At 40.1% G+C, this 23,289-nt stretch overlaps 1 protein-coding gene across 3 annotated transcripts; it reads right to left on the reverse strand.

The window, feature by feature from the left end:
* Positions 1-343: 343 nt before the first annotated feature.
* TOM1L1 (target of myb1 like 1 membrane trafficking protein) lies at positions 344-23,044 on the reverse strand. 3 transcript variants are annotated; one of them, XM_053960244.1, is made up of 15 exons: positions 22,968-23,044; positions 22,801-22,885; positions 20,550-20,628; positions 14,758-14,907; positions 14,372-14,491; positions 12,802-12,909; positions 12,097-12,213; positions 9,079-9,212; positions 6,614-6,674; positions 5,041-5,152; positions 4,210-4,306; positions 3,671-3,749; positions 2,751-2,838; positions 2,402-2,474; positions 344-1,480 (listed from the first exon to the last, which is right to left on the reverse strand). In XM_053960244.1, the coding sequence occupies exons 1-15, from the start codon at positions 23,023-23,025 to the stop codon at positions 1,420-1,422; spliced, it is 1,422 nt and encodes a 473-aa protein (XP_053816219.1). In that variant the 5' UTR covers positions 23,026-23,044; the 3' UTR covers positions 344-1,419. The 3 variants fall into 3 exon arrangements, with proteins under 3 accessions (XP_053816219.1, XP_053816218.1, XP_053816220.1); XM_053960243.1 differs by having other exon boundaries at positions 5,041-5,155; XM_053960245.1 differs by lacking the exon at positions 2,402-2,474 and having other exon boundaries at positions 5,041-5,155.
* Positions 23,045-23,289: the final 245 nt, after the last annotated feature.

Consider the following 23,289-nt stretch of genomic DNA (forward strand, 5'->3'; position numbering starts at 1 on the left):
TTGATTTGTTACCCTTCACTGTGGGGGTTCTGCCAATACAACTCAGCTGTAGGGGAAAAATTTTTAAAAATCAATCCACCTCCAATCCTATTTTCAGCTGTTTTCACAGGCTGCTGTCCAGACCACTGCAAATTTGCAAGAAAAATGAGAGTAAAGCAACTCACTTTTTCACCTCAACTTACAAAACTCCCAGACTTCTTCAAGGTTGTGTTTTGGATAGAAGGAAGTTGTTCTAATGATCCTGCAGCAAACTGCACAGTTTCACACTAAAATACTTCCAATGCTACCTACATTTATATTCCAGGGAATACATAAATAGAGAAAAACTTGGAAGCAATGAGAGTTTACTTCTCTGTAAGCATTTGCTTTTATTTGGAATTTTATGCTACAAAAATTGCAGAAGCAGCTGAGAACTTCTTATCCTTAAACAGTTAATATAAGGAATGTTTAAAATGCAGCTATTTCACAAAAAAAATTAGCTTATCTGGTATGAACATGAACTAAGTTCTCAAATTTTGTATCAGCTATAAATTCAGAGAACTATACCTGTTAAAGTGCACAGTTTACATTCAGCATTAAAATAGATAAGGCACTTACTAAAGATAAAACAGTTATTAACAGGATTAAACAACTTAATTAAAGTAAATGGGTAACTATTGCTCATCTGCATTGTAGATGATTAATTTTTCCCTCACCAGAACAATCTCTGCAGGGCAGGAATATTGAAAGAAACAACTGATCGCCCTCCAGTATTTACTGAGTAAATAAAAGCAACAACAACAACAACATAGGAACAAGCAGGTTTTCTTGCTGTTCTGTTAATTATTGATGACAGCACTTTGTGTCCCAGCTTAGGTTCTTCCCAAGACAAAAATCCAACTATGCTGTGGGATTTTAGGAAGAAAATAAAGGAAGGTCTGTATTAAGGTTGTAGGAAACTAACACTGCAAATCTTCAGACATCAATATTAAGAGGCCAATTTTAGGAAAAAAAAAAATTGTATCTCAAAACCCCCTTATAGATTAACATGAAGATGATGTTAACAAGGAGATAAACATTGCAGTGAGGCCAAAAGAAACTGGATTCTGCAGTTTCTGTGAATGTAATGTGTCTTTTTTTACTTGTACTAGGTGTCAAGTGTCACTTCATACACAGGTGAATTTGGAAGTCACATTTTACAGGCACCCAAAATACTTTAAAATAGCAATGCAAGTGACCTTGAAGAACACAGCTGAACATTTAGGACAAATTGTCAAGATGTGGAGCCAAGTAACTCTTCAACTTGCACACAGCTTAGTACTCCAACACTAATTATTGTGTCAAAATGCAAAACCTCTTCTGTTATTCACTTGTAGTTACAAGAAGCAGTGCACAGGACCAGCACTAGAGAGTGTTCAGGAAAGGATTCCACCTCCATATTCAGTCTGTGTTCTTTTTAACTTCTGTTTTCAGCACAACATCAATTTCTTCATAAATAGCTCTGAAAGAGGAAGAGTAGGCTGACTCCTACATCACATTTAATTTTGACAAATGGCACCAGAGAAATCCTGCCCAAAGTTTACAGTGTAGCTTCCCTTGCAGGATGCCCAGGTTTCCATGGAAACAAAGAGCCAACCCTGCTCTGACTATCTGATTGTACATTTAATGAGAAACCTCTGGATACTGTCACTTTTGATCAAACAAGTTTGGGAACAGGACTGCAAAACAAATGGCAAGTGCACCAGTGTGCAATTACTGCACTAATTAAAAAAAAAAAAAAAAAATGGAAGCTTTCTTGAGATTTCCCTACCTCAAAATGCAGTAGCTCCTAAAAAATAAGTTTTGAATAGATAGCTCAATTTTTTTTTTTTTTTTGCAATTTACCGTTAGAAAGGGGAATTCTGCCATCTGTTAGGTTTTGTATTAGTTTGCTGTCTCACTATTTTGGCCTTCTGGAGAGACACAGCATACATTTCCTTTTGTAGTTTAAATTAAGGATTTTTTTCATATGCAGTAGAAAAACACTCTTTAAAAACACAATTACTATGAGCAGGAATTCCTTTGGTTACCTTGTTCCAGAACTACCTGTGCTGAAGTTCAATCAGCTTCCTCCAGCAGAACCCTGACTATATTTCCTTCACTTTCTAGATCACTGGATAAGATTTCAGTAATTTTGATAGAGCATTACTCTTCATTTTTACAGATGCCAGTTAATGAGCACACTACAGTTTATTCCTTAATTGGTTATGCCAGAAATATTTGAAGAAAACATACAAAATGCAGCCACTGTCATTTACATCAATGATGAAGCTGGTCAGTTAACTCAGCCTAAGTAGAGTGGTCTGTTTTTCCTCTCAGAAGAAAAAGCCATTTTCCCTTTGGTAACACAGAATTTTAAAATTCTGTTTTAAAAGTTACTTACTCAGTGGGAGCCAAGGGATCAAATTCCATTATCTCATAGTAATGAGGTGACTGTGACTTGTTCTTTGATGGAGCTGAAGAATAAAGAGAGCCAGACACATCCAGATTGAAATGAGAATGAAAAGCATGATTGCTGCACGTTTTTTGTGTCTTCTTGAAAGTAGCACATTATCTGCTACGGATTCAGCTGCTTTACATGCCAAAATGGACAGATGTGTAATAGAATCCACCCGCAACATGACTTTGTCAATGTTTGTTGCTGTTCCTAGCCACTGACAGCCATTATGTAAAGGCCTTAAGTTCTAACAAGAAAAGGAAGCATGAAAAAGGTGATTTGCAGTATTTATTACCTGCTGGTGATGGTCCATTTGATGTCACAGTCTGTCCAGCCTGCAGATTTATTGGGTTCAGAGGCACTGGGCTTAAAAGAGTTGTCAACTAAGGACATCAAGCAAAACAATACATAAACAGATTGTTCTATGAGAACTGGTTTGACCTAACTTACATAATTGCTGGCTTATCTTTAAACTCTCTGGCTACTGCAGGTAAAATTCCATGGCCAACAGTTAGCAACCCAATTAATCTTCATTCTCCACACAACCTTCAAAGCAACATTTAGTGTTCTATAGCACAGGTGTATAATTTACTTCCATGTGACTTGTTCCACCACACAGATTCAAACATTTGCTTTTATTTGCAGTTTAAAATAAGGACTGTGCATATTTGTTTGGGAGCTGCTTCTCATCTTTTCTATTTCATACTGCCTTCATAACATTACCTCAAAGTCCCTTCAGGCTCTTTCCACTCCTTCTGTGGGTGTTTCTCTGCAGCATGACATTTGTCCTGCACTGTACTTGGGGTTTAAGTGATTTTTTCATGGGCTGTGTTTTTGTGGAGGCTTTGAGGTTTTTGGGGGCTTTTTGTATGTTTGTTTTTAATATCTTATTTGAGATAGAAAGTACACCAGAGTAACATCATGGCAATAGGAGGAGAGCTCAGCTTGCTTTGCATAGCAACAAATTAAATACAAATAATAAAGCAAGAGCTTTCTGCAAATTCCCCTGGGATTGTGCTGGACCCAAGGAAACAGGCTTCCACATTAGGATCTGTGGCAGGAAAAGAGGAAAGTTGACCTGGTTACCAAGTAGAATATTCCCTGAGGTATGGAGAAGGGCCACAAAAGAGATCTTTGCAGTTGGGGTAAATCCAGAAATTCTCATTTGACAGCTGCCAGACAAGAATGATCATCCCGAACATAAGTATTACTCACATTGCTATATGTGTTCACATTGCTATATGTGTGTCCAGCTGGGCTGCTTAAACTATTGTTTTGTGCTTCAGCTGCAAATCTAGGAGAGAGCAATACATTGAATATAAGTAAGAAACTATCAAAACTCTTTATTCTGATTGTTTCTTTTTTTTTTTTTGGCTGGTCTGTCTTTCCTGTGTGTCACAACTGAGAGCAGCATGGGCAGTTGGACCAGTATCCCATGCACAGGAATTATGAAGACACCTCCCCTGTCTTGAACTCTTTTCCTGACCTGTTTCATGTTTCGCCCTTTCCTTGCCAAAAGTCAGGTAAATTTATGTCTATCTATGACAAAACAGTGATGAAGGCGTAAGTGTATTTTGAACCCTCTCAAACAATGTCTAGCACAGAGGGAAATTTCACTTGTTTTACTAGACTAATATGTAAAAGTAGTAAATCTGTGTCCTCAGAGATTCCTATATTCATTAGATGAATTACAGAGCACTCATTCCCCATAGGATCTGTTATCCATTCTTATTCCTTGATAAGAGACTACTCACAGGGACTGATGAGCTTTTGTAGGAGTTGCTGAATCCAGCTGAGGGTAAATTGATGGATGAGACCTGGTTTTATCTTCAGGGTGTGCAGATAGGCCATCTGAAATTCAAAGTGATAATTAATGGTAATTTAAACATTATGCAAAAGTAGCTACTTGTACTTTGAACACTAAAAGAGTAAAGTTTTTGTTTGGAAGGCCTATACAGCCATCTGAAATGGATTGCTGTTCATCACATGAAAGGCAAAGGTTTAATGACTCTGAAAAGTCTTAGATCCAAGGTATTTATCTCTATATTTAGAGCATCAGCAGAGCTCTACATGATAGATACCGCTTAAAACTCTTGTTACTATTTGTAAAGGATTAAAATGGAAATCTAGGGATTTATTCCCAGGGGGATATTCACACCTTTAGCTTTAGTATATGGACTTCCCTAAAGCAGGTAAAGGAGGGGCTTCTGCAAATAGTAATTTAGGGTACTTGAAGCCAAGTCTTTCTAACACTCCTGAAAAAACTCCTGTTTCTTCCTGCCAAGTCTACAGAACAAGCAGCTACCAGAGTGTTTTACAGGCCTCACTGCAGTAGAAAACAGAGCATATTCTATTGCTCTCTATGTAAAAGGGGAGAAAGATTATTATAAAACAATTACAGGCCACCTTACAATATTGTTCCTATAGACACATTTCAATTCTCCTTTTAAGAAAATTTAAGGAACATCCCTAAAGTTAAGGAGCATCTTTTTTTTTCTTTCTTACAAGGACCTTCTTGATTCCTCCACTAAGCTCTTGTGGGTTTCAGGGAATCAGAGTGGAAGGGAACTTCCTTCACCACTTACTTCCTGAAGGAGACCCTGCAGGGTCCCTTTGCACCACTGCAGACACAGAAGATGGAGAATCTATGGAGAGGCCAAGGAGATCACTTGAGGGAGCAGATGGCTGTTTCCTGTACTGCTTAACATTTGAAAAAGAATAAGTTATGTGGGGCTTTTCCCAGTGGTTTGGTGGTTTGTTTTTTGTTTTGGTTTTTTTTTTTTTTTTTGGCTTTTTTTTTTTTTAAGAACTTGAGAACTTGCACTGTTTTTTTAAGGAACATGCATAGTTTTAAACAAACTGCTGTTTTCACAAAATACAAACCTTTTAAAATCTTAATATTAAAAATTGGTAAGTATAAGAGAAGATCAGGAATGTGTGTGTGAAATGTAGCTAATAAAACAAAATATGCATTTCAGAAAAGATCAATTTCTAAAAATAAAGAAAACCAGTTCTGAAGTAGAAAATAGAAAGGACTCAATTCTATAAAGCCATTCTGAACTTGTTTAGATACAGGTTTGATATTTATTTTCTGATTAATCCTGTACAATTCTTTTCATGGTACTTACTTCTGTTAATGAGATTTGATATGTACTTGGGAGATTGTTTTCCAGTCCCTTTTTGGATAGAAAAAAAAAATCAAAACCACAATAATGTTTCCTAGGACATAGAAAAGAGCTCCCTTCCTTTCTCCTGTGAATGTCTTGGAATTAAAAACATAGCCAGCCAAAGGTTTAATAAAACCACATGCTTGAATCATATAGGTTTGGTAACATCAGATGAAAAATAAATAAATAAAAGATGATGCATTTTAAACTCATAGTCTGCTTAATAATATAAAAATGCACTGACTGCACCATTTGGATTATTAATTAACCCAACAGTGGATCCATCAAGCAAAACCATCCACCTACATAACCAGAATGCAGTAATAGTGGCTTTTCAAGGAAAACAAGACCATCTTCTACCTTTTTTAAATAATTGTCAGCAGTATTTCAGCATTCACAATGCATTTTCATGTTGAGTCCTAAATGACTGCACAATTATGGCTTAGAAGAAGGTGAAACATGTGCAAAACTACTTTGGGCAATATAATTAAAAACCATAATTATCAATCAATAAAGAACAGTCATTAAAGATTTGCTACAAGCCATTATTCACAATTCAGAAAAAGCTTTGACTCAGGAAAAAAAAAATCAATAGAAGAAATGAATTCTCAAAGTGCAGCAGTATTTCAGTCTCTAGATCATTAACAGGAAACAAATGAAAAAAACCTATGGTTTCTCATTTTTTGCATGGCAGATAATTGTGCTTAGCTGGAGAGGCAATAAATCAGCATTTGAATAAATCTCTCTCTCATTTTTCATGCCCAAGCTTCCCTCTTACATTTTACATTATTTGCTACTTTAGTTACATGAATTTGCATGAAATTCTGGAAGTGAAACTTTAAAAGAATCAGTAAGAGTAGTGTTACTCTGCTGTCTCCTGTACCTCTCAACTAGAGAATAAAATTCAGCATGTATCAGAAGTGTATTTTTCACAAGGAAGAGCAAAAGGAATGTTTGCAGTCCTGCAGTTCAGGAGCTCATCCTTAATTACCTCCTCCCGCTCCCGCTGTATCCTCTGGTTCTCCAGGAAACGAACTCTGTTCCGTGAGAACCTGTTGAAGGTGCAGAGTTAAATGTTCATTCTTACATTCCTGTGCTGTGCTTCAGAAGAATATGAAACCAGATAAAATCAACTTTTGATTCTCAAAAGACTCCAGAAGCACCAAACAAGCACTCCAGGTGATGTCTCTGGGGCACTAGGCTTTATGGGCAATCTGACTCCCATTCCAGGGCTGTGGTACTGGTATCTCCTAGCCAACACCAGCTGGTTTGTTCCTGGCCCCACATTTGGAGACAGCCATCTGCTTGCTCCTAAACAAAACCAAGGCTCCTCTGACAGTGGTTTGTCTCTGTTCACACCAAGCAGGGAACTGAACATCCACTGTGCCAAATCCAACTCCTTCTGACCAGAACACTTCTTCCAGGAAGCCTTCTGTCCTCAGAGCTCTGGGCATTCCCTCATGCCCTCCCAGGATAAACCATGCACCTGTTCTGGCACATAGCCCTCTCATTAGTGCAGGCCTTTGCAATATTTTTTTTTTTTTTAATGGGAACAAGCAAAAAAAAATCTACCTGCATAAATATGTATATTCTAGGAGTGATAACAGTGGACCACCCACTACTGTGGGTCCAGAGCAGACCCACACAGGTGACACTGAGCATGTGGAAGGTCCCTGTGTTTCAGGACCAGGAGCCTTGAGTTGTATGGACAGATGTAAGGACAATTTATCCAACTGCATTTGCTATTCAGGGTCACTACTAGGGAGACTCAGAAAAAGAGTACAGATGCATGAAGAAACAGCAGTAAAAAAACCTTTCCAACTGTAGAGTAGAAATCTGAAATCCAGGAAGAACCAAGAAGCTGCAGAGACACTAGAGGGAGGCACTGTTACACACATGAGCTTTGGCTGCACAGTTGAGATTGCTCTGGATTTAATTTGGATTCTACATTAATAATCAGAAACAGAAAATGCAGTAGACTCATCCTCCAACAACATGCACAGTGTGAAACAGATGCAGCCCATTAAAATCAGTTGGCCCTTTACACACCTCATTGTTCAGAGGGAAATCCAAAGGACAAATCTTATGCAACACGAAATTAACCAGATACATTTTTAAACTTATCCACTCTGAAGTGCAATGGATCTGCACTCAGGAAGACCTGTACCATACAAACCATAGCATTACATTATTAGAATATAGTACTTTTCTGTCCAAATTATCATTCTTTCCATCACCATGTCTTCAGTGAGGAATCTGTTGAATTATATCCACAAACTCCTGTTCACAGTTTGAGGTTCCCAGCCTCACCAGTATTCATCACTTGTAACAAAAATGTAAGTCCACATCTGACTTCAGTGGATTTACACAAAAGCTGAATAAAATTCCCTTTTTTGCTTATTTAAAGGAAAAACATCCTAAAGGAAGAAGTGAGAACACAGTTCTTTCAAGATAGCTGCTGTAAGATCCACCAATACTACAGTAGACAAGATTTAAGAGTAAATGAAAACTTAACATTGTCATGATTATGCCCAAAGTTTATGCCTGACACTTAGAAGAATTAGTGATATTTTCAGTGCAGCACTCAGAAGAAGATTAAAAAGAAAAGATTACTAAATTCTATAAATTTGCTAAATTTAATACAGAACAATTGCACTTGATGCCTAATGATTCCTTGAACACTTTTTAGCCATGGAAGAGATCAACTTCTTAAGATGGAAGGGTATCTCCTATTAAATCAGAATACTCTCCATAAGTATACTCATGTAATATTTTGGGGAACAACACTAGAATTTTAAGTTAAAAACTAATTTTGGTTTTGCCAGCATCCAGTCATGCTACCAGTGCCATAACAGACAAATACTCAGGATGTCAACAGGAGTACTGCTGTGCTTTCTTGTGTGAAAGAAAGAAACATTTTTTGCTGTAAGACAAGCAGAACAGTGTGTTTCAATCCAGCTGAGAACAGCGAGCAACTCTCCTAAGCATGCAATGAGGCAGAAGGCTGCTCCATGGCCAATTCCTGCAGTAAAGCTGTCAAAAATGTTTAGGAAAAAGGACAAGTATTCTTTTCTGGAAACACAGACACTTAACAGAGATAAGCACCAGCACCAAAGGATTTGCAGCAGCTGTTGACAAATTCACTGGACTGTGCCAAAAAGGGATGTCAAATTCCAAATTATTTTTGTGTGCCTCCATCTGATTTCCTGCCCATGCTGTCAACTCACTTTACACCACTGTAATGTTTCCTAACTACTTTCCAGAACCATTTCTGAGGTGTTTAGGAGGCAGCAAATACATAATTTTCTCTTTTTGCAATCATATTTCCTTTTCTGAATTTTAGGATAAAATCTGTCTCCATGGGGAGGATCAACAATAGGCATAGGGACCAACTCTCCATTAAGTGTATTTATTCAGGCAGGATTCCAAATGTGAGGAGAGAGGCCCTGCACTTACCTTTCATGTCCCAGGAGGACATTATTCAGATCTTCATTTACTTGTATTAGTTCAACAATTACATCTTCATTGTCCACTGTCACCAACAATTCCATGATCCTCTCCTGCATCATACGACAGGTCTTGTACAATTTCTGCCCGAGGCAAGGGAAGGAAAAAAATTTCAAAATCATAACTGTGGTCTCTCAGTGCATCTGTTCTGAAGATGAATGATAAGATGCTCAAGCACTGTAGCATCACAGGAAAGATTCCTTAATTTACAGAGACCACTGAGGTACCAACCATTGCAAATAGAACAATGCCCATGCCCTTGATCTCTGCAATGCAGGGTCACAACTCCCACCACCATATCACTCCTACACAATCCCTACCTCTCAACCCGCCTTCATTTCTAAAGATATATGTGTCTCTAAAGCATAAATTACAAATTGCAAAATAACAGATACCCCTCTGGGTGATGTAGAACCAATGTGATTTGATCCTGCTTGAAGCTGATTAAACTCAGCAGGATACGTGGACATAATCCTGTTCAATGTCTGCTTGAAGAAAAGACAATATTAGCCTAAAGGTCAGAAGTGCTCTGTGACAATCTCAAGCTCCAACTATTCGTTTAAGTAGGAAGTCTGTATAAACTTAATCTATGGATTTTTGAGAAAGTAACACAAACCTTAGAGAATCAGCAGATAGGAGAATTATGAGAGTTTATTAAGCAGAATTTTGCATTATTGCCTAGTGAAGTGGAAGATAGTCTGTTTATATTACTCCCCTCTGCAGATTTTGCATGTTCAAAGAAACAAATTCTTTAGCAATGGGAACTTTAACTCAGCCAACATTTTTTCTCCTTCATACTACATTTGCAAATGCAGGCTGGCTCTGCTTAAAGAAACAAACAAACAAAAAAAAAAAAAAAAAAGGAGGGGGGAAATGACTCTACTTGCACACTACTATTCAGAAATTGCTTTGATATTCTAAGTGATCTGATTTTTCCTCAAAAAAATACAATACTTCACATAAATCAATTATTTATTTAAAAAGAAATTTGTACCCCTTTTCTAAATCTGTGTCAGGATTGCAGAGGGCAGTACTTTTCAGTACTGTAGCTTCACAGTCCAGGATAAATCACACAAAACTGTGTTCACCCTGATGTCTGTAATTACACTTAAAATCTCCCCAACTCCACACTTTGCTACGTGATCTGCGTTTAAAAAAATGTGTATTTCTAAAGACTCCATTACACAAGCAGACTGGCAAGTATCAATACTCAATAGAGAAGGAAATTGAGATACTCATTTCAGGCATGGATTTGCCTGAAAACTGGAGTTTTACAATGATGGAGTAGCAGCTGGAATAACAGTCATCAGTGATTCCAATACATTCATGCTAATTCTTACCAGCTGCTGATCTGGACCCAAATGCCTGCACATCCATCCACTATTTGTTCATTATGTCTATTCACCATCCAGTACAAAAGTTCATTACTCTTTTTGGCTGATCCTAAACTATTCTTTAACTACAGTTATTGGCCAGCACATTATTTCCAGTGAAATATGGTATCTTAAGCCTTGTCCAAAACAGGGTGAGGAAAGAGAAGCCTGGACTCTAATGAAGATAAAGAACTGTAAACACTGATCAAGTTCACCTTGTTACAGTTTTTATTGAGGGACTCCAGATAATCTGAAGTACTAAAATCAATGTCTCCAACTCACTCGAAGTCTAAACAAGCAGCTCTTTTAATAAAGGATTTTGTTCTGTGACAACAGAAGTCCAATCCAAGCATTCCAGGTAGTGCCACAAACAAAAAGAGAACATTAAGCATTGTTCAAGGAACAGGCTGGCCGTGCCTGATGTTTTACACCACTCTGTGCACAGGGGAAAAAGAACAGAAAGAACAACAGTGAAAGGAATGAGTTTTCATTCACTCTCCTACATATGGGAACTCCACACCCTGTCCTCAACCTTTTGCCAACAATTTTATTACTGGGAGTGTCAGTACGAATCCACTGGTTTACCATGGGCAGCGGAATCTGTGCACCCACATACAGAAGTGCCATGGCAGGAGACAGGAAATAAAAGACAAACTTTTTCTGTTTCCCAACCATGTAATGGACTGGACAGAGGTGGTCAAGAATAATTAACCAGTGTATTCTCAACAACACCCAGTAAGGGTTCGTTGCACAGGAAAATTTCTACACTGGGGAGGAGGAGCACACTCAAGGCTTGCAAAAATTAGATCAGTTCTTCAAAACACTTAATGCTGCAAAACTGTCAAAAATGCTTCCTCGTAGCAGTTTGGAGGTAAGGTTAGAAACAGAAGGATGTAGTAAAAGCTTTTTAAGTTCTCAGAGACAACATGAAACCGAAAAGCTTCCATTAACATAGGTCACTATTGCAATGCTGAAGTAATACTGTACTTTTAATTTCTAAATTGGAAAATACAGCATAAGCACATAATATCAGAGAAGGAGCATATACAGGTTCACTATCGCATCACTGGACTATTGCAATACAATTCCTTCAGGCTACGCTTAAAGAGCACATGAATTCCTCTGTAGCGCAACAAGCTCCCAATCTTTGAGGTCACACACATAAAGCCAATGCTTCATATTCTTCATTGGCCTCCAGTCTCCCCCTAAGGGACCAGTGATAATAAACAGAGCTCTGCAAACTCCAGGATGGATATGAGAGTGACACTCTGTCATCATCTATTCTCCAGCTGGAATGTTCTCGGGGCTGTTTGACAGAACATGCTCAACAGAGAACACTCCATTATGAAATTCCTTTGCCATTGGAATTCCCTAGAGCTTAAATTTGCATTGCAAGATGTATTGTCCTTTCCTGACTATTGAGATGTCAAAGGGAAGGTGAAGGAGATGAAAGAAAGCTGAGCAAAACTAGAGGTAGAAACCTGTTGTTTGGTTCCATTTGTCAATCTGATTCCATATGTTAAAAGACAAGATGTAACACTTTAAAAAGCAACTATAACTAAACCAATAGCCCTATCAATGAATTATCATGTACCTGTAAAAGATTCATATCATCCGGATTTTCAGAGCCAGGAACATTTTCTTTCAATATTGATGACATGACTCTCACATTCATTTTTGCCATATCCAGTTCACTGTACAGTTTCCCAATCTGTTGGAATTCAACAGGAGAATATTGTGTAGGTGAACAGAGCAAGCAGATTAATTTTTACCTCTAGTACACACTTTCTTTCCCATTAGGTATAATATGCATTATTATTATTAATTAGCATTGTTTTACTCTGGTAACACAGCATGGAAATGAATAGAATTAGTTCAGCTTTTAAATGTGCACTCAAACTAAGATCCAAGCCTGATAGCACTACTTGTTTTCCTTACATTAATCCCTCTCACTGATGTTACTGTTCCTCCTTTTAGTTACATACAGGGCAAGCAGGAATGCAAGAGAACTGTCCTTGCCTTCCTGCTTTTTATAAAAACCCCTTCACACAAGCCTTAAGTGAAATAAGTTTGGCTTTCTCGCTTATCTCTGAACAAGCTTTTATCAATTTGCATAAGAGCATTGTAAGATGTGATTAGACATCCACACACTCCAGTAGTAACTCCACAAACCCAGCAGGAACCCACAGCTACACCCTGTGCACTGGGGGTCCCTCCAGGGGCACCCAGGCTGCTCAAGCCACACATTCACAGCACATTTCAGGTGGACCCAGCCTCCCCTAAACCTGTAGTGTTGCACCTGCTCTGGAGTCAACAACAACGTTGGGCCTGTGGGAAGAGGCAGGAAGGAACGTTTGGCAGGACTGGCAGAGGATGGGGATGACTTTGCACAAGGCTGGGGTGAAATCTGTGAAAACACAAAAAAAAACAGAACTTGGGTTGAACAAAATTGCAGCAGGCATCCTGCTGAGAGAGGAACATCTCTCAGACTACACAGCTGGGCAGGGGCTTCCTCATAATCAGTGCTCCCAAGGAATTTATTGAATAAGTCCTTTTACAAAAATAAATCTAATCACTATTTTGTAATGAAATAAGGCTTGGAAATCAAATATTTTTAGAAAGGGTTTGCAAATAAGTTCCATCACAGGATGAAGTGGGAATGGCTTAAGAACAGGCTAGCAAGGAATAACTACGAGCAAAGAGTCCTTCCCAGAGTGCCACTGCAATTTTGCAATGAAGGACAATTTAGAATGTGATCACACTTGGACGCAGCAGAAAGGCTGGAGGGCTGAGTCTGGGTCTCTGCAGAAGGTAAAATACAAAAGTCTCCTGGACTGAAAAGTAGAAACAGTCTGAGAGAGCTTCATCTGCATTGCATCTGAACTGACTGCTAAAAAAATTCAAATGTAAACCGCAGCCTGCATGATACACTACAAACCCTTCACTTCCTGGAGGCTAAGGTAAAAACTGTGTTCAGGTCTGCTAAGACAAACAGAAGGTTTGCCACTGATTTTCACTGGCAAGTACATGAGGTAGACAAAATAATCTCTAATGCACTAGGTGAGGGAAAAAAATTGTATCTATTGAGAGCATTCTTCACACAGCTTGTTCAAACAACCTTTAAATACATAGGCTTTTGCACACTCCACTATTCAACCAGAAGATCAAACTCAGGATAAATCTGAATTATTCCTGTCTGCACTGATTATAGACATCAAATTATATAACTGCAAGATTCCATAAAAAAAAAAAAAAAAAGGAAATCTAGAAAGAATGGCATTAAACCATGTACTGTATTTCCAGCTGCTGTACAATGTTCAAACCATACTTATATTTAATGTTCTAAATGCCACACAATACTACCTATGACATAGGCTTAAATAACACTTACTGTGCAAAGCTGGAGAGATACATGGACAATAATATTTTCTTATAGATTTCTACATCTCTCCATTTAATCTTAAAGATAGATGATGCTCATATTCTCAATAGTATGTGTTTTTGTGAGAATCTTACTCATTTTTGTTGAGGCTTTCAGAAGCTGACAAGTTTGGAGGACTAAGCACTCATTTATTTTAAAGTAAACAGCATGCACAGATCTTTGAAAGTCTCAAGACAGAGATGCTTCATTTCTGAGAACATATCCATGAATCTGTACTAGAAAATGAAATAAACTACTATATAGGTCAGGTTTCTTTGTTGTTACCTTAGCTGATATAACTGAAACTGATTCCTGCTCACATGCTTTAGTAATTTGGTCATATTCTGCCCTGAAGCATTTAAATAAAAAAAAACCCAGATCAAACATGCCTTCTGTGTCCCATAAAATTAACACATCCCATTTCTGAAGTGTCCTTGTGTATCCTCACCTTAGATCCACTACTGCTGGTGTCAGAGGATGGAAACTCCACTCCTTTCTTCAGCAATTCTAAGTAAACTTCTTTTACTTCGCTCACATCCACCATCCCTTGAAAACCTCGTGCCCAAACCTGGTTTTGAAATATCAGGGACAATAACAGTCACAGAAATGTACAGTCAGTGGGTCAGATAAATGCTTTTAGAACATGTGGTCCTAAAGAAGGTCATTCCCTTCTTCCACTTTGGGTAATTCCATTCAGTGCAACAGGAACCACAGCAGCTCCGAAGTTAGGGTCTGCTTTCAGAAGAGGTTCCCAGGATTTAAACAGGTTGCACAATTAAACACTTACCACATGGCAGAGACACTGTAAACACTCACAGTTTACTCCAGACTCACCATAATAAAGGTCAGGATTTTCTCCTGCATATCAATGGGCAGGTTGTATCTTGGGTTCAACAGTTTCACCAGCTTGTCTTTGCAGAAATCCTTCTTCACAACTAAAGACTGGAATCTTGGGCCACAGTTCTCCATACACATCTCAAGCAGCTGCACACACACAAAACCTTTGATTACACAAAGAATAGGAGGGGAAAAACCCACAACTTGACAGCTTTTTTTTCTTTTTGTTTAATTTGTTTCAAGGAGTTAGAGGGAAGAGTAGGAATGGATATGAACAGATAACTGCTTACTAGTATGCCTGATGTGGTCACTTCAGCGAAACAGCAGCTCCCTGTGTGCTCTGTTATACCTACACAGTCCAAAAAAGCTGTGCCAGCCACAGTGACACTACTTTTAACAGAGAAGCACAGTCACAGTTGTTTCTATGCCACAGCACTTACTGAACACACGGTACCTGAACAACAGGAAATCTGCCCATATCTTAAAAAAATTACTTGTACAGGTTCAGCAATAGAATTAGTTCACTGCCTACCACATAGGTACCCTGGTCTGACAGATTCTGAAGAGCTCTGCAAGAGAAGAAAATCAGATTACTAAATGCCTGTTCTCTAATCTGCCCTATAAGTGGGAGACTAATGATAAAATAGGAAAGAACAAATTCACCAACTTGGAGCACAATTTCTCAACGCGTTTCAAAGGTCACATTGATTTGAACCAGATGAGCTGAAATGTTCCAATTCTCAGATTCATCTTCATGAGGGAAGTCTACTTCCAAAACCATGCCTCAAATGCTTAGAGCAGGATCCCTGCAAGCACTGTGCCTGCCCTATCAAACACAGCAGGATATGGTAAGGACATAATACTTCTGCCTTTTACAGGTGGCTGATTACAATTCTCATTTTGCAGAAGAGATGTCAGAAGTTGCCATTACATCCCAGTTGCCTGGGACTTGACAGGAAACTGAGACCAATCAGATTAGGTGCAGAATCAGGAACAGAACTCCTCTTGCCTGGCCCAAATCTGAAGATGGATTATGACCCACACAGGGAAAGATTGTCACTCTTGTGTTTCTTTCTCTTCAATTGTAGCTTCCTTTTCTCTCCCAACATAAGATGGAAGATAGAAAGGTGAAAGCAAAGGGCTGACATTAACAAAAGGCTGCAAAATTTCATGGGTTTTGAGACAAAACTTCCCCTGAATCATGTCACAGACAGAACATATTCTCAAAATGATACATGTATTTAAAGGGATGATATTATGATCTTGATAAAAGTAGGTTAAGTATACTTTCCTATTCAGGGCAGACTACATTTGACTAAGTGAAATCATTTTAGTAACTAATTTTTTTGCCCCAAAACCCAGGGATTTTTCTGCCAGTGTGATCAGGAACTTACAGAACAGGTTGAAGACCAGAAGAAAATATATTGCCAAAACTAAAACAGGGTAGAACAAAGAGACACTGACAGACTGCTGTGCAAAAAGCTAACTGAAAGATAATTACAAAAACATCTTGGCTCAAAACATTACTTTTCATAGAGAGTACATGAAACATATGCTAATAAGCCAAGTCATTTGCCTGTGCAGTACTTCAAAGATGCTTTGTGTAAAATATTTTCAACCCAATGCAAGAGAAACTTGTTATACTGCTCCCTATTATTAATTCCCTACTTAGGGGACTGAGTATTTACCCACTGAATGAAAGTACTGAACTAATGGTCTGGATCCTCCACTCAATTATGCCAGCCCAGCCCACTCACTCACTCAGGGTAAAACTAAGCTGGTATAAGAAAAAAATAAGAATTTGACTCAATTATTTTTAACTGGACTATTCATGAACAAGCCACTTTCATGCTAATAACACCTTTCATTAGAATTTCAATATGGGTATTTATCATGCAAATAGAATTCCATAGTCCCAAGCACTTCCACTAGAAGGAAAAGATCCAAGCTGGCCAAGCCAACCACTGCTCCACACAGCACAATGAAAACTCAACAGAAACACGTTTTAATAATGAAACTGGCAAATTAGCTTCAGTCAAACCATTAAACTTTCTGTCAACTTTCTCACAGGATGTGAGAAGTGTTGGAATTGACAGAGCTGCTGTGTTCCAGGATAACTGATCCCAGAGATCTGCACTCGGCAAAAGATGCAAACCATGCGATCCAAGGCTTCTGGTTACAGGACTGAAACACAGAACTAAAATGATAAAAGGCATCTACAGAGAGGTGAAGCTAAACTGTGAAACAGAAACAAAAAAATGGGAGAAGTTGGTGAGTATAGGCGAAAGTCAGCTATGTTCCTTGTCAACAGAGACCTCACTCAGATTTCAGGACTCACTGCACATCTAAAGCAGCAGGTTTGGTCCATAAAGCTGAGCAATGGGTGCAGCTTGTGAAGAACACTTCTCAGAGCCAAGGTGGCTGCAAGAAAACCCAGATGAATAGCTTGCTTCTTCACATTTCTGACTCAAGGGGAACAAGCCACTAATCAATCTCCAGGATTACACTCCACTGAACACATCCTGATGCCTGCCCAGCTGAGGTTTGGAACTGCAATATGCTCTTTCCAAGGCCAGCACTTAAACCAGACTGGTCTGAGCAGCTCTTTCATCTGCCACTCACCAATTACAGTGCAGGGGCTGGGTACACTTGATCAAGGTTCAGCATTTCAAAAACACTGAATTTTCAGAAGTCTTGAATTTTTCAGATTTCACATTTCAAACACTAAGATTTAGATTTCTTTTGTTCCCACTTGATGTCCTCTTCTTCTTTGTCAGCATATACCATAAAGTATAACAAAAATAGAGTATTAATTTTTAATTGAGGAGCTGGAGGACTCTCTCATGCTTTTGTTTTTTAGATCTTTTGCTTTGTGAAATGTTAATTTAACAAACTAAAATCTGAAGGCCACATGTGCCATGCTAGATTTTTTCTGCATCAGAAAAATTACACACAACTAAAAGGAAAAGTGGAAATATTCTTAGGAGAAAATACCTGTCAAAATTTAATTCTAGGCAATTATAGAATGGCTTATGTTGGAAGGGACCTTCAAGATCAACTGGTTCAAATTTCCCTGCCATTCACTAGATCAGGTTGCTAAGAGCCCCATCTAGCCTGGACTTGAACATTTCCAGGGACGAGGCACCCCCAATTTCCCTGGGAAAATGACTTCCTTTAAAATATTTTCAAACAATGTAATACAGAGGTTTAACAGTAATTTAATCTTAAATTTCTGCCCACTGCTTTGAGTATAGGAGTAAGAGGGACACATTCAATAAATAATTTCCCCAATTTTCCTGAGACCTTACAGGGATCGGAACTGGGTGCTGCAGCAAACAAAGCTTTACAAAACCAAGGGAGCTCTTTGCAAGTGACTGAAGAGCTGTCTCAGTACTCATTACATAAACAGAATTTATGTATCTAAAGTCTACCAGCAATAAAAAGTCAAGTAACACACACAGTCTGTTGGATTCCTGCCTGAAAGTTCTAATCCTCTTCACTCTGATTGCACAACCTCCAGTGCCAGCCCTGATCTCTCGTTGTTATCAAAGACTGGGCATGAGGCAATTCCATGGCCTGACACAAACACCTCCATCCACGTGACTTCACAGGAACTTCAGCAGCTCAGAGCACCTGAAGCCAAGCCATAGCCAGCACATTATCCAGCTGGCATTCAGCCTTCTTCCTCTAAGTAAATTAAGCATCACCCAAGAGCGAGGAGGAGGAACACACTGTTGAGATTTAACACATCCCAGTAACAGAATCAGGGCTAACATGTGCAGTTGAGCTGCTTCCATGAAGATTGCCAAACTTTCAGGGATTGAAAACGATTTCTTTTTTTCCATTTCCAATTAATTGCTGTTGTCATCTAAGCATTTCAAAATGGAAAACAGGAAAAATTACATTAAGGCAATTAAGAAGATAAAACAGAAGATACAGCACATAGGAAGAGTTATGTGGGAAAGGTAAAAGCCACACATGGCCAGCAATGAGGTCATCAAAGGAAAGATTTTACACGTGCTAAAATTATGGCAACATTGGTAAAAAAAAAAAAAAAAAAAAAAAAAAAAGGAAAAAAGCCAGAGGCAGAGGCAAAGTATAAAAGATCTTAAGCAAGAACTAAAACTAGAAATAGAGGAAAGGCTGGAACTTATTTAAATTTAAAAACAAAAGGAAAAAAGATTAAGGAGCACAGGGATAAGAACTCTGCAAACAGAAAGCAGGAGCTGGACAAAGAGGATGTGACTGCCTGGCAGGTGAGTTACAGGTGTGCATGGGAATGGGTGAGGACAGAGAAAGGGGCTGGTACAGGACAGGAATTGCACTCTCAGCTGAACCTCCTGCATGCTCCATCTGCAATACAATGAGCTTCCAGGTCAGTGTGATAAAAGTTCTATCTTGGATAGACCTGGAACAAGATCCTTCTCCCACTTTTACATACTCAAGAGCTAAGCTGTAGTGTCACCTTGGGTATATCTGCACTGTAGATACTCAAGGAACAGCTCCCAAACCTAAACCCTGGGTTATCAGCAGACACTGCCAGATAATCACAGCAGGACCTCGCTGCACAAGGGCTGCAGGAGACACATCTGATACAGGGATTGCAGGTACAGTGGAAAGCCAGTGTTCCCATTATGTAAACACACAGAACACACAAGAATGTGACTCATGAGACTGTGGAGGAGGAAGCCAGGGAAGAAGTGAGGAAACAGAGTGAGCTGAAGGTCTATATTGACTTGTTTAACAATTATCTGCATCTCTGACTTGTCATGATCTCTAACTTGGGCAATTGCTAAGCGACCTACAATTTGGCACTATCCATCACCCATCTTCTTTAATCACTTCTCAGCACATCTTGATATAGATTATGATTTTGCACAACAAATACCAAACCCATGAGTAATAGTACTCAATGTGATGCAGATAGGCCTCTAAAACCTCAAAAAAGGAAATGGTGAAGAAAATACTTTTAGCCAATTAACAAAAAACTAATATCCTCAAGAACTTAAAATACAAAAGATGTAACTCTTGTCATAGTAGCACTACTGGTAGTCAAGAGTAATTCAAGTCAGAAACTCAGGACTTAAGACAATATTAGAACTTTCTGCATTAACATACTCCAGTAAATCTTAAATTGACTGAAATCACAACAGCTCCCCAGACCATGGGGCAGTTCAGGAACACTGTCAGATTCTAGAGACCACATGTCAAGTGAGGATATTCCCAGACACTCCAATCTTTAGCCATAACATCTGAATTTCACACAGCTCACTCTGCCTTTTGCTCCCTTACTTAAACCACCATGGTTACCTTTTCCTTCAAGTTTATAATTTATATGTGATAACATTTCCTTTTACCAAGCATGTATCACACATTCCACCAGTGCTGCACACTGTGCTTAGTTTGACTAAAATCAGCACCACATGGTGAGTAATGGAATGGTCAAATGTAGCTGTTATGTAGTATCCTAATCACTGTGTCTTTTACAAACAGGTGGGGCTCTCACAGGACAGTCGCTGGAGCAAATAAGAACTATCCTACTTTTACAAAGAACAGGTTACCTCCCCACCCATCCCCCCAACCCCCCTTGCCACCAGAATTTGCATCATCCAGGAGTCCATGGAATGCCAGCAAACCATCTGATCTGCACTGTGGCAGTGCTGTACACACAAACAACAAGGGCTGAAAACATCCTGCAGAGTTGTGTCAGGGATAATTTGCATGCCACCTTATCGTTTAGACTGTTTGCCTTCTTAGTGTCTAATTAATATAAATATAGCTGTACTTACAGACAAGGTAAGCCTGATCTCTTTGTGGTTACAGTTTTTTGAAAGCTTCTTCTTCAGTGCTTTAACTGCATCTTTAGGTCTGTGACAAGAAATGAAACAGGAAAAGTTACTAGTGAAATTTTCTAGTTCATAACTTCATCCAAGAACCAAAAATATCAGCCTGAGATACAAGACCAAATCCACCCCATGTTTACACCCACATAAAACCGAGCAATTGCCCAATTGATTTCAGCAAAATCTCTTCAGCACTGAATTAGAGCAACAAAGCAGTGAATCAGGTTTGTTACTCCAGACTGTGCATTACTCCAGAGACTTGTGCAGAGAGATGAAGTTATTCTCCTCTGCAAAGTCTGCTCCAAAATGATATTTTCCACTGTTGTAGAATAGAATTACTTATCTGGCTTTTATTGCCATGAAAGGAAATATCAATTGCCAGATGTAGCAGGAGTTGACTGGCAATTTTCCTGTATGATGCAATTAGAAAATATTCTCCTGGGAGTGCTGTCAAGAGTAGGGGTGTCATGGGTAACTTCCAATCTTATAATTGCAGGATGCACTTAACTCATCTGAGTAACTACCATGGATGCATGGACAACCCACTCCAGCCCAGAGATAGGGGCATTTCGAACCCAGCCATTTTCATTTCTATATATACACCCCATATCTTTTAACTATCTGTGTAGGAGGAAAAGGGTGGAAGATGGTATCGAGGTTATCACATGTGGGAAGCAGTTTTGCCTCATTAATACAGACTACCTATAGTGTACAATTATTAGGCCAGCCCAACACTCATGATCAACATAAACAAGATATCCTAAGGTCTCCTTAGGATCTCTCTAGAATCTAAGATGGAGCAATAGGCCCAAATACAATGTTTCACTAAAAAAAAAAAAAAAAAATTGTTGAAAACATTTCAAAGTCAATGAAATTAAGTGGGTGTTTACCATTACTACATCTCTTTGTTTGAGGTGCTATACTTCATGAGAAAAAAAGAAAAAAAATAGGAGACATGTCTCTATTTTTCTTAATCATATGTCATACCCAGGCACATCAGTAGAGCATCAAGTGACAGATGGAGGCACAGGAGTGGAGAAGTTTCCCTTGCAGAGAGCTGTACTACAATCCCACTCCTGCTTGCTTCCCTCACTGAAGCATCTGGAAATGGTCTGGTCAAGGGCTGGATATTGCATTAAAATAACCATTTTCCTAATTAGATGCAGCAGTTCTGCTGCTCCTACTATCCTGTTACAGACTGTGACTAGTAGTAGCTGCCTAGGAGGAAGTTACAATGAGCTCCTCTGCAAGCCTAAGTTGTGCACAAAAGGAAACAGTTTATTAAAAAAAGGCTCGGCTGCATGGAAACTTTACATACAAACTAACACTGAGGGTCAAAGCGTGCTGTTGCTTATGGCAATAACCAGAAGGAAGTCATTGTTACTAACATTCCAAGCACTAAGAACCACGGGTGAGAGCATGGAATCCAAAACAAGGAGAGGAAAGAAAAGTTGATACAGAAAAAAAGACACCTGCGCAGAAAGTAAGCCATACCTCATTGTTCTGGAGAAAACTCTTTACCTAGTTAAAACATGCCACAGCTAGAATGAGTTCTCGCAATGCAATGCTGAAGCAGATCTTACATGAGAACAAGTTTCCTTTTTTCCCCTCTAACAGGTGGAAACAAGGAAGTTCAGAGCAGCATGTGGCTGAGCAAGCCTGGATGTGGCTGTCCGGTGCAAGAGACCAGCTCAGTCCTAGGAGCACACCTGGATGGGATGGATCCCACTGCACAGGATCCCAGCCCGCGCTTCACCCCGGCTGCGGCACAGCCTGGCAGAGACACTGCACGGTGGGGAGCTCGAAGGCAAAAACCCAAGAGTTTTAAATAGTGTTGTAGGCACCCAAGTGCTCAAAACCTTTTTCCAGGTGGGTTTGCAGAGCACAGGGATATCCCTTCAGCCTGACGAGCAATACGGGTTGTACAAAACACGTCAGACTCAGATAAGAAATCTTTGTCACCAGTTTCTCTGGCGTGTGTCTATGGGGAAGAAACTCCGAGCCTAATCCGTAAAAGCCCCGATGGCCCCGCGACAGGCAAAACTTTTGCTTGCGAACCGAAGCTATCTGCTCCCTGCGCTATTTCGTTTCGGATCACTTCACATCAGCGTCTACGCCGGCTGCTCGATGTCGCCCTGCCCTCGAGCGACGCCGGTGCCACCTCCGAGCCCCGCAGACCCCCGGCCCGCTCGCTCACCCCTCCTCCGTGGCGTTGATCACGTCGCAGATGTGCATGAACTGTCCCCACTCCTCCGTCTGCAGCGACCCGAGCGTCGCCCGCTCTGAAAGGCCAAGGGGAGCCGAGGGTCAGCGCCCGGCGAGGACAGAGGGGGCGGCGCGGGGGCACCGCTCGCGGCTACTCACCGACCAGGCTGCCCACGGCGGTGCCGAACGGGTCCCTCGGAGCCTTCCCGAAAGCCATGGCCGCTGCCGGCAGCGTCCCGCGGGCTCTGCGGGGCGGCAGCCCCGGCCCCGCCGCCGGATCCGGCCGCTCCCTCCCGCCCCGCCGGGCGCTGCCTTCCTGCGCTCGGGCGGGGCCGGCTCCAGGTGTTGCCGCGGCCCCTCGAACCTGATCCCGGCACCGCCCCGCCCCGGGGGTCGGGTCCCATCCGGGCCTCCCCTGGGATGGGGCTCCTAGCCGGGCATCCCCTGACATAGGGCTCTCCCCAACACCCGTCAGGCAAAG

This window comes from Vidua chalybeata, chromosome 19, assembly GCF_026979565.1.
Source record: "Vidua chalybeata isolate OUT-0048 chromosome 19, bVidCha1 merged haplotype, whole genome shotgun sequence".
NCBI lineage: Eukaryota > Metazoa > Chordata > Aves > Passeriformes > Viduidae > Vidua > Vidua chalybeata.

Coding starts and splice junctions, on each gene's coding strand:
- TOM1L1 (XM_053960243.1), bottom strand. CDS start 23,025: ATGGCTTTCGGGAAGGCTCCGAGGGACCCGTTCGGCACCGCCGTGGGC. Junction 12,910..14,371: donor CCAGCAGTAGTGGATCTAAG/GTGAGGATACAC, acceptor GTGTTTTCACAG/ATTTCACCCCAGCCTTGTGC. Junction 5,156..6,613: donor TACAGCGGGAGCGGGAGGAG/GTAATTAAGGAT, acceptor TCAAATGTTAAG/CAGTACAGGAAACAGCCATC.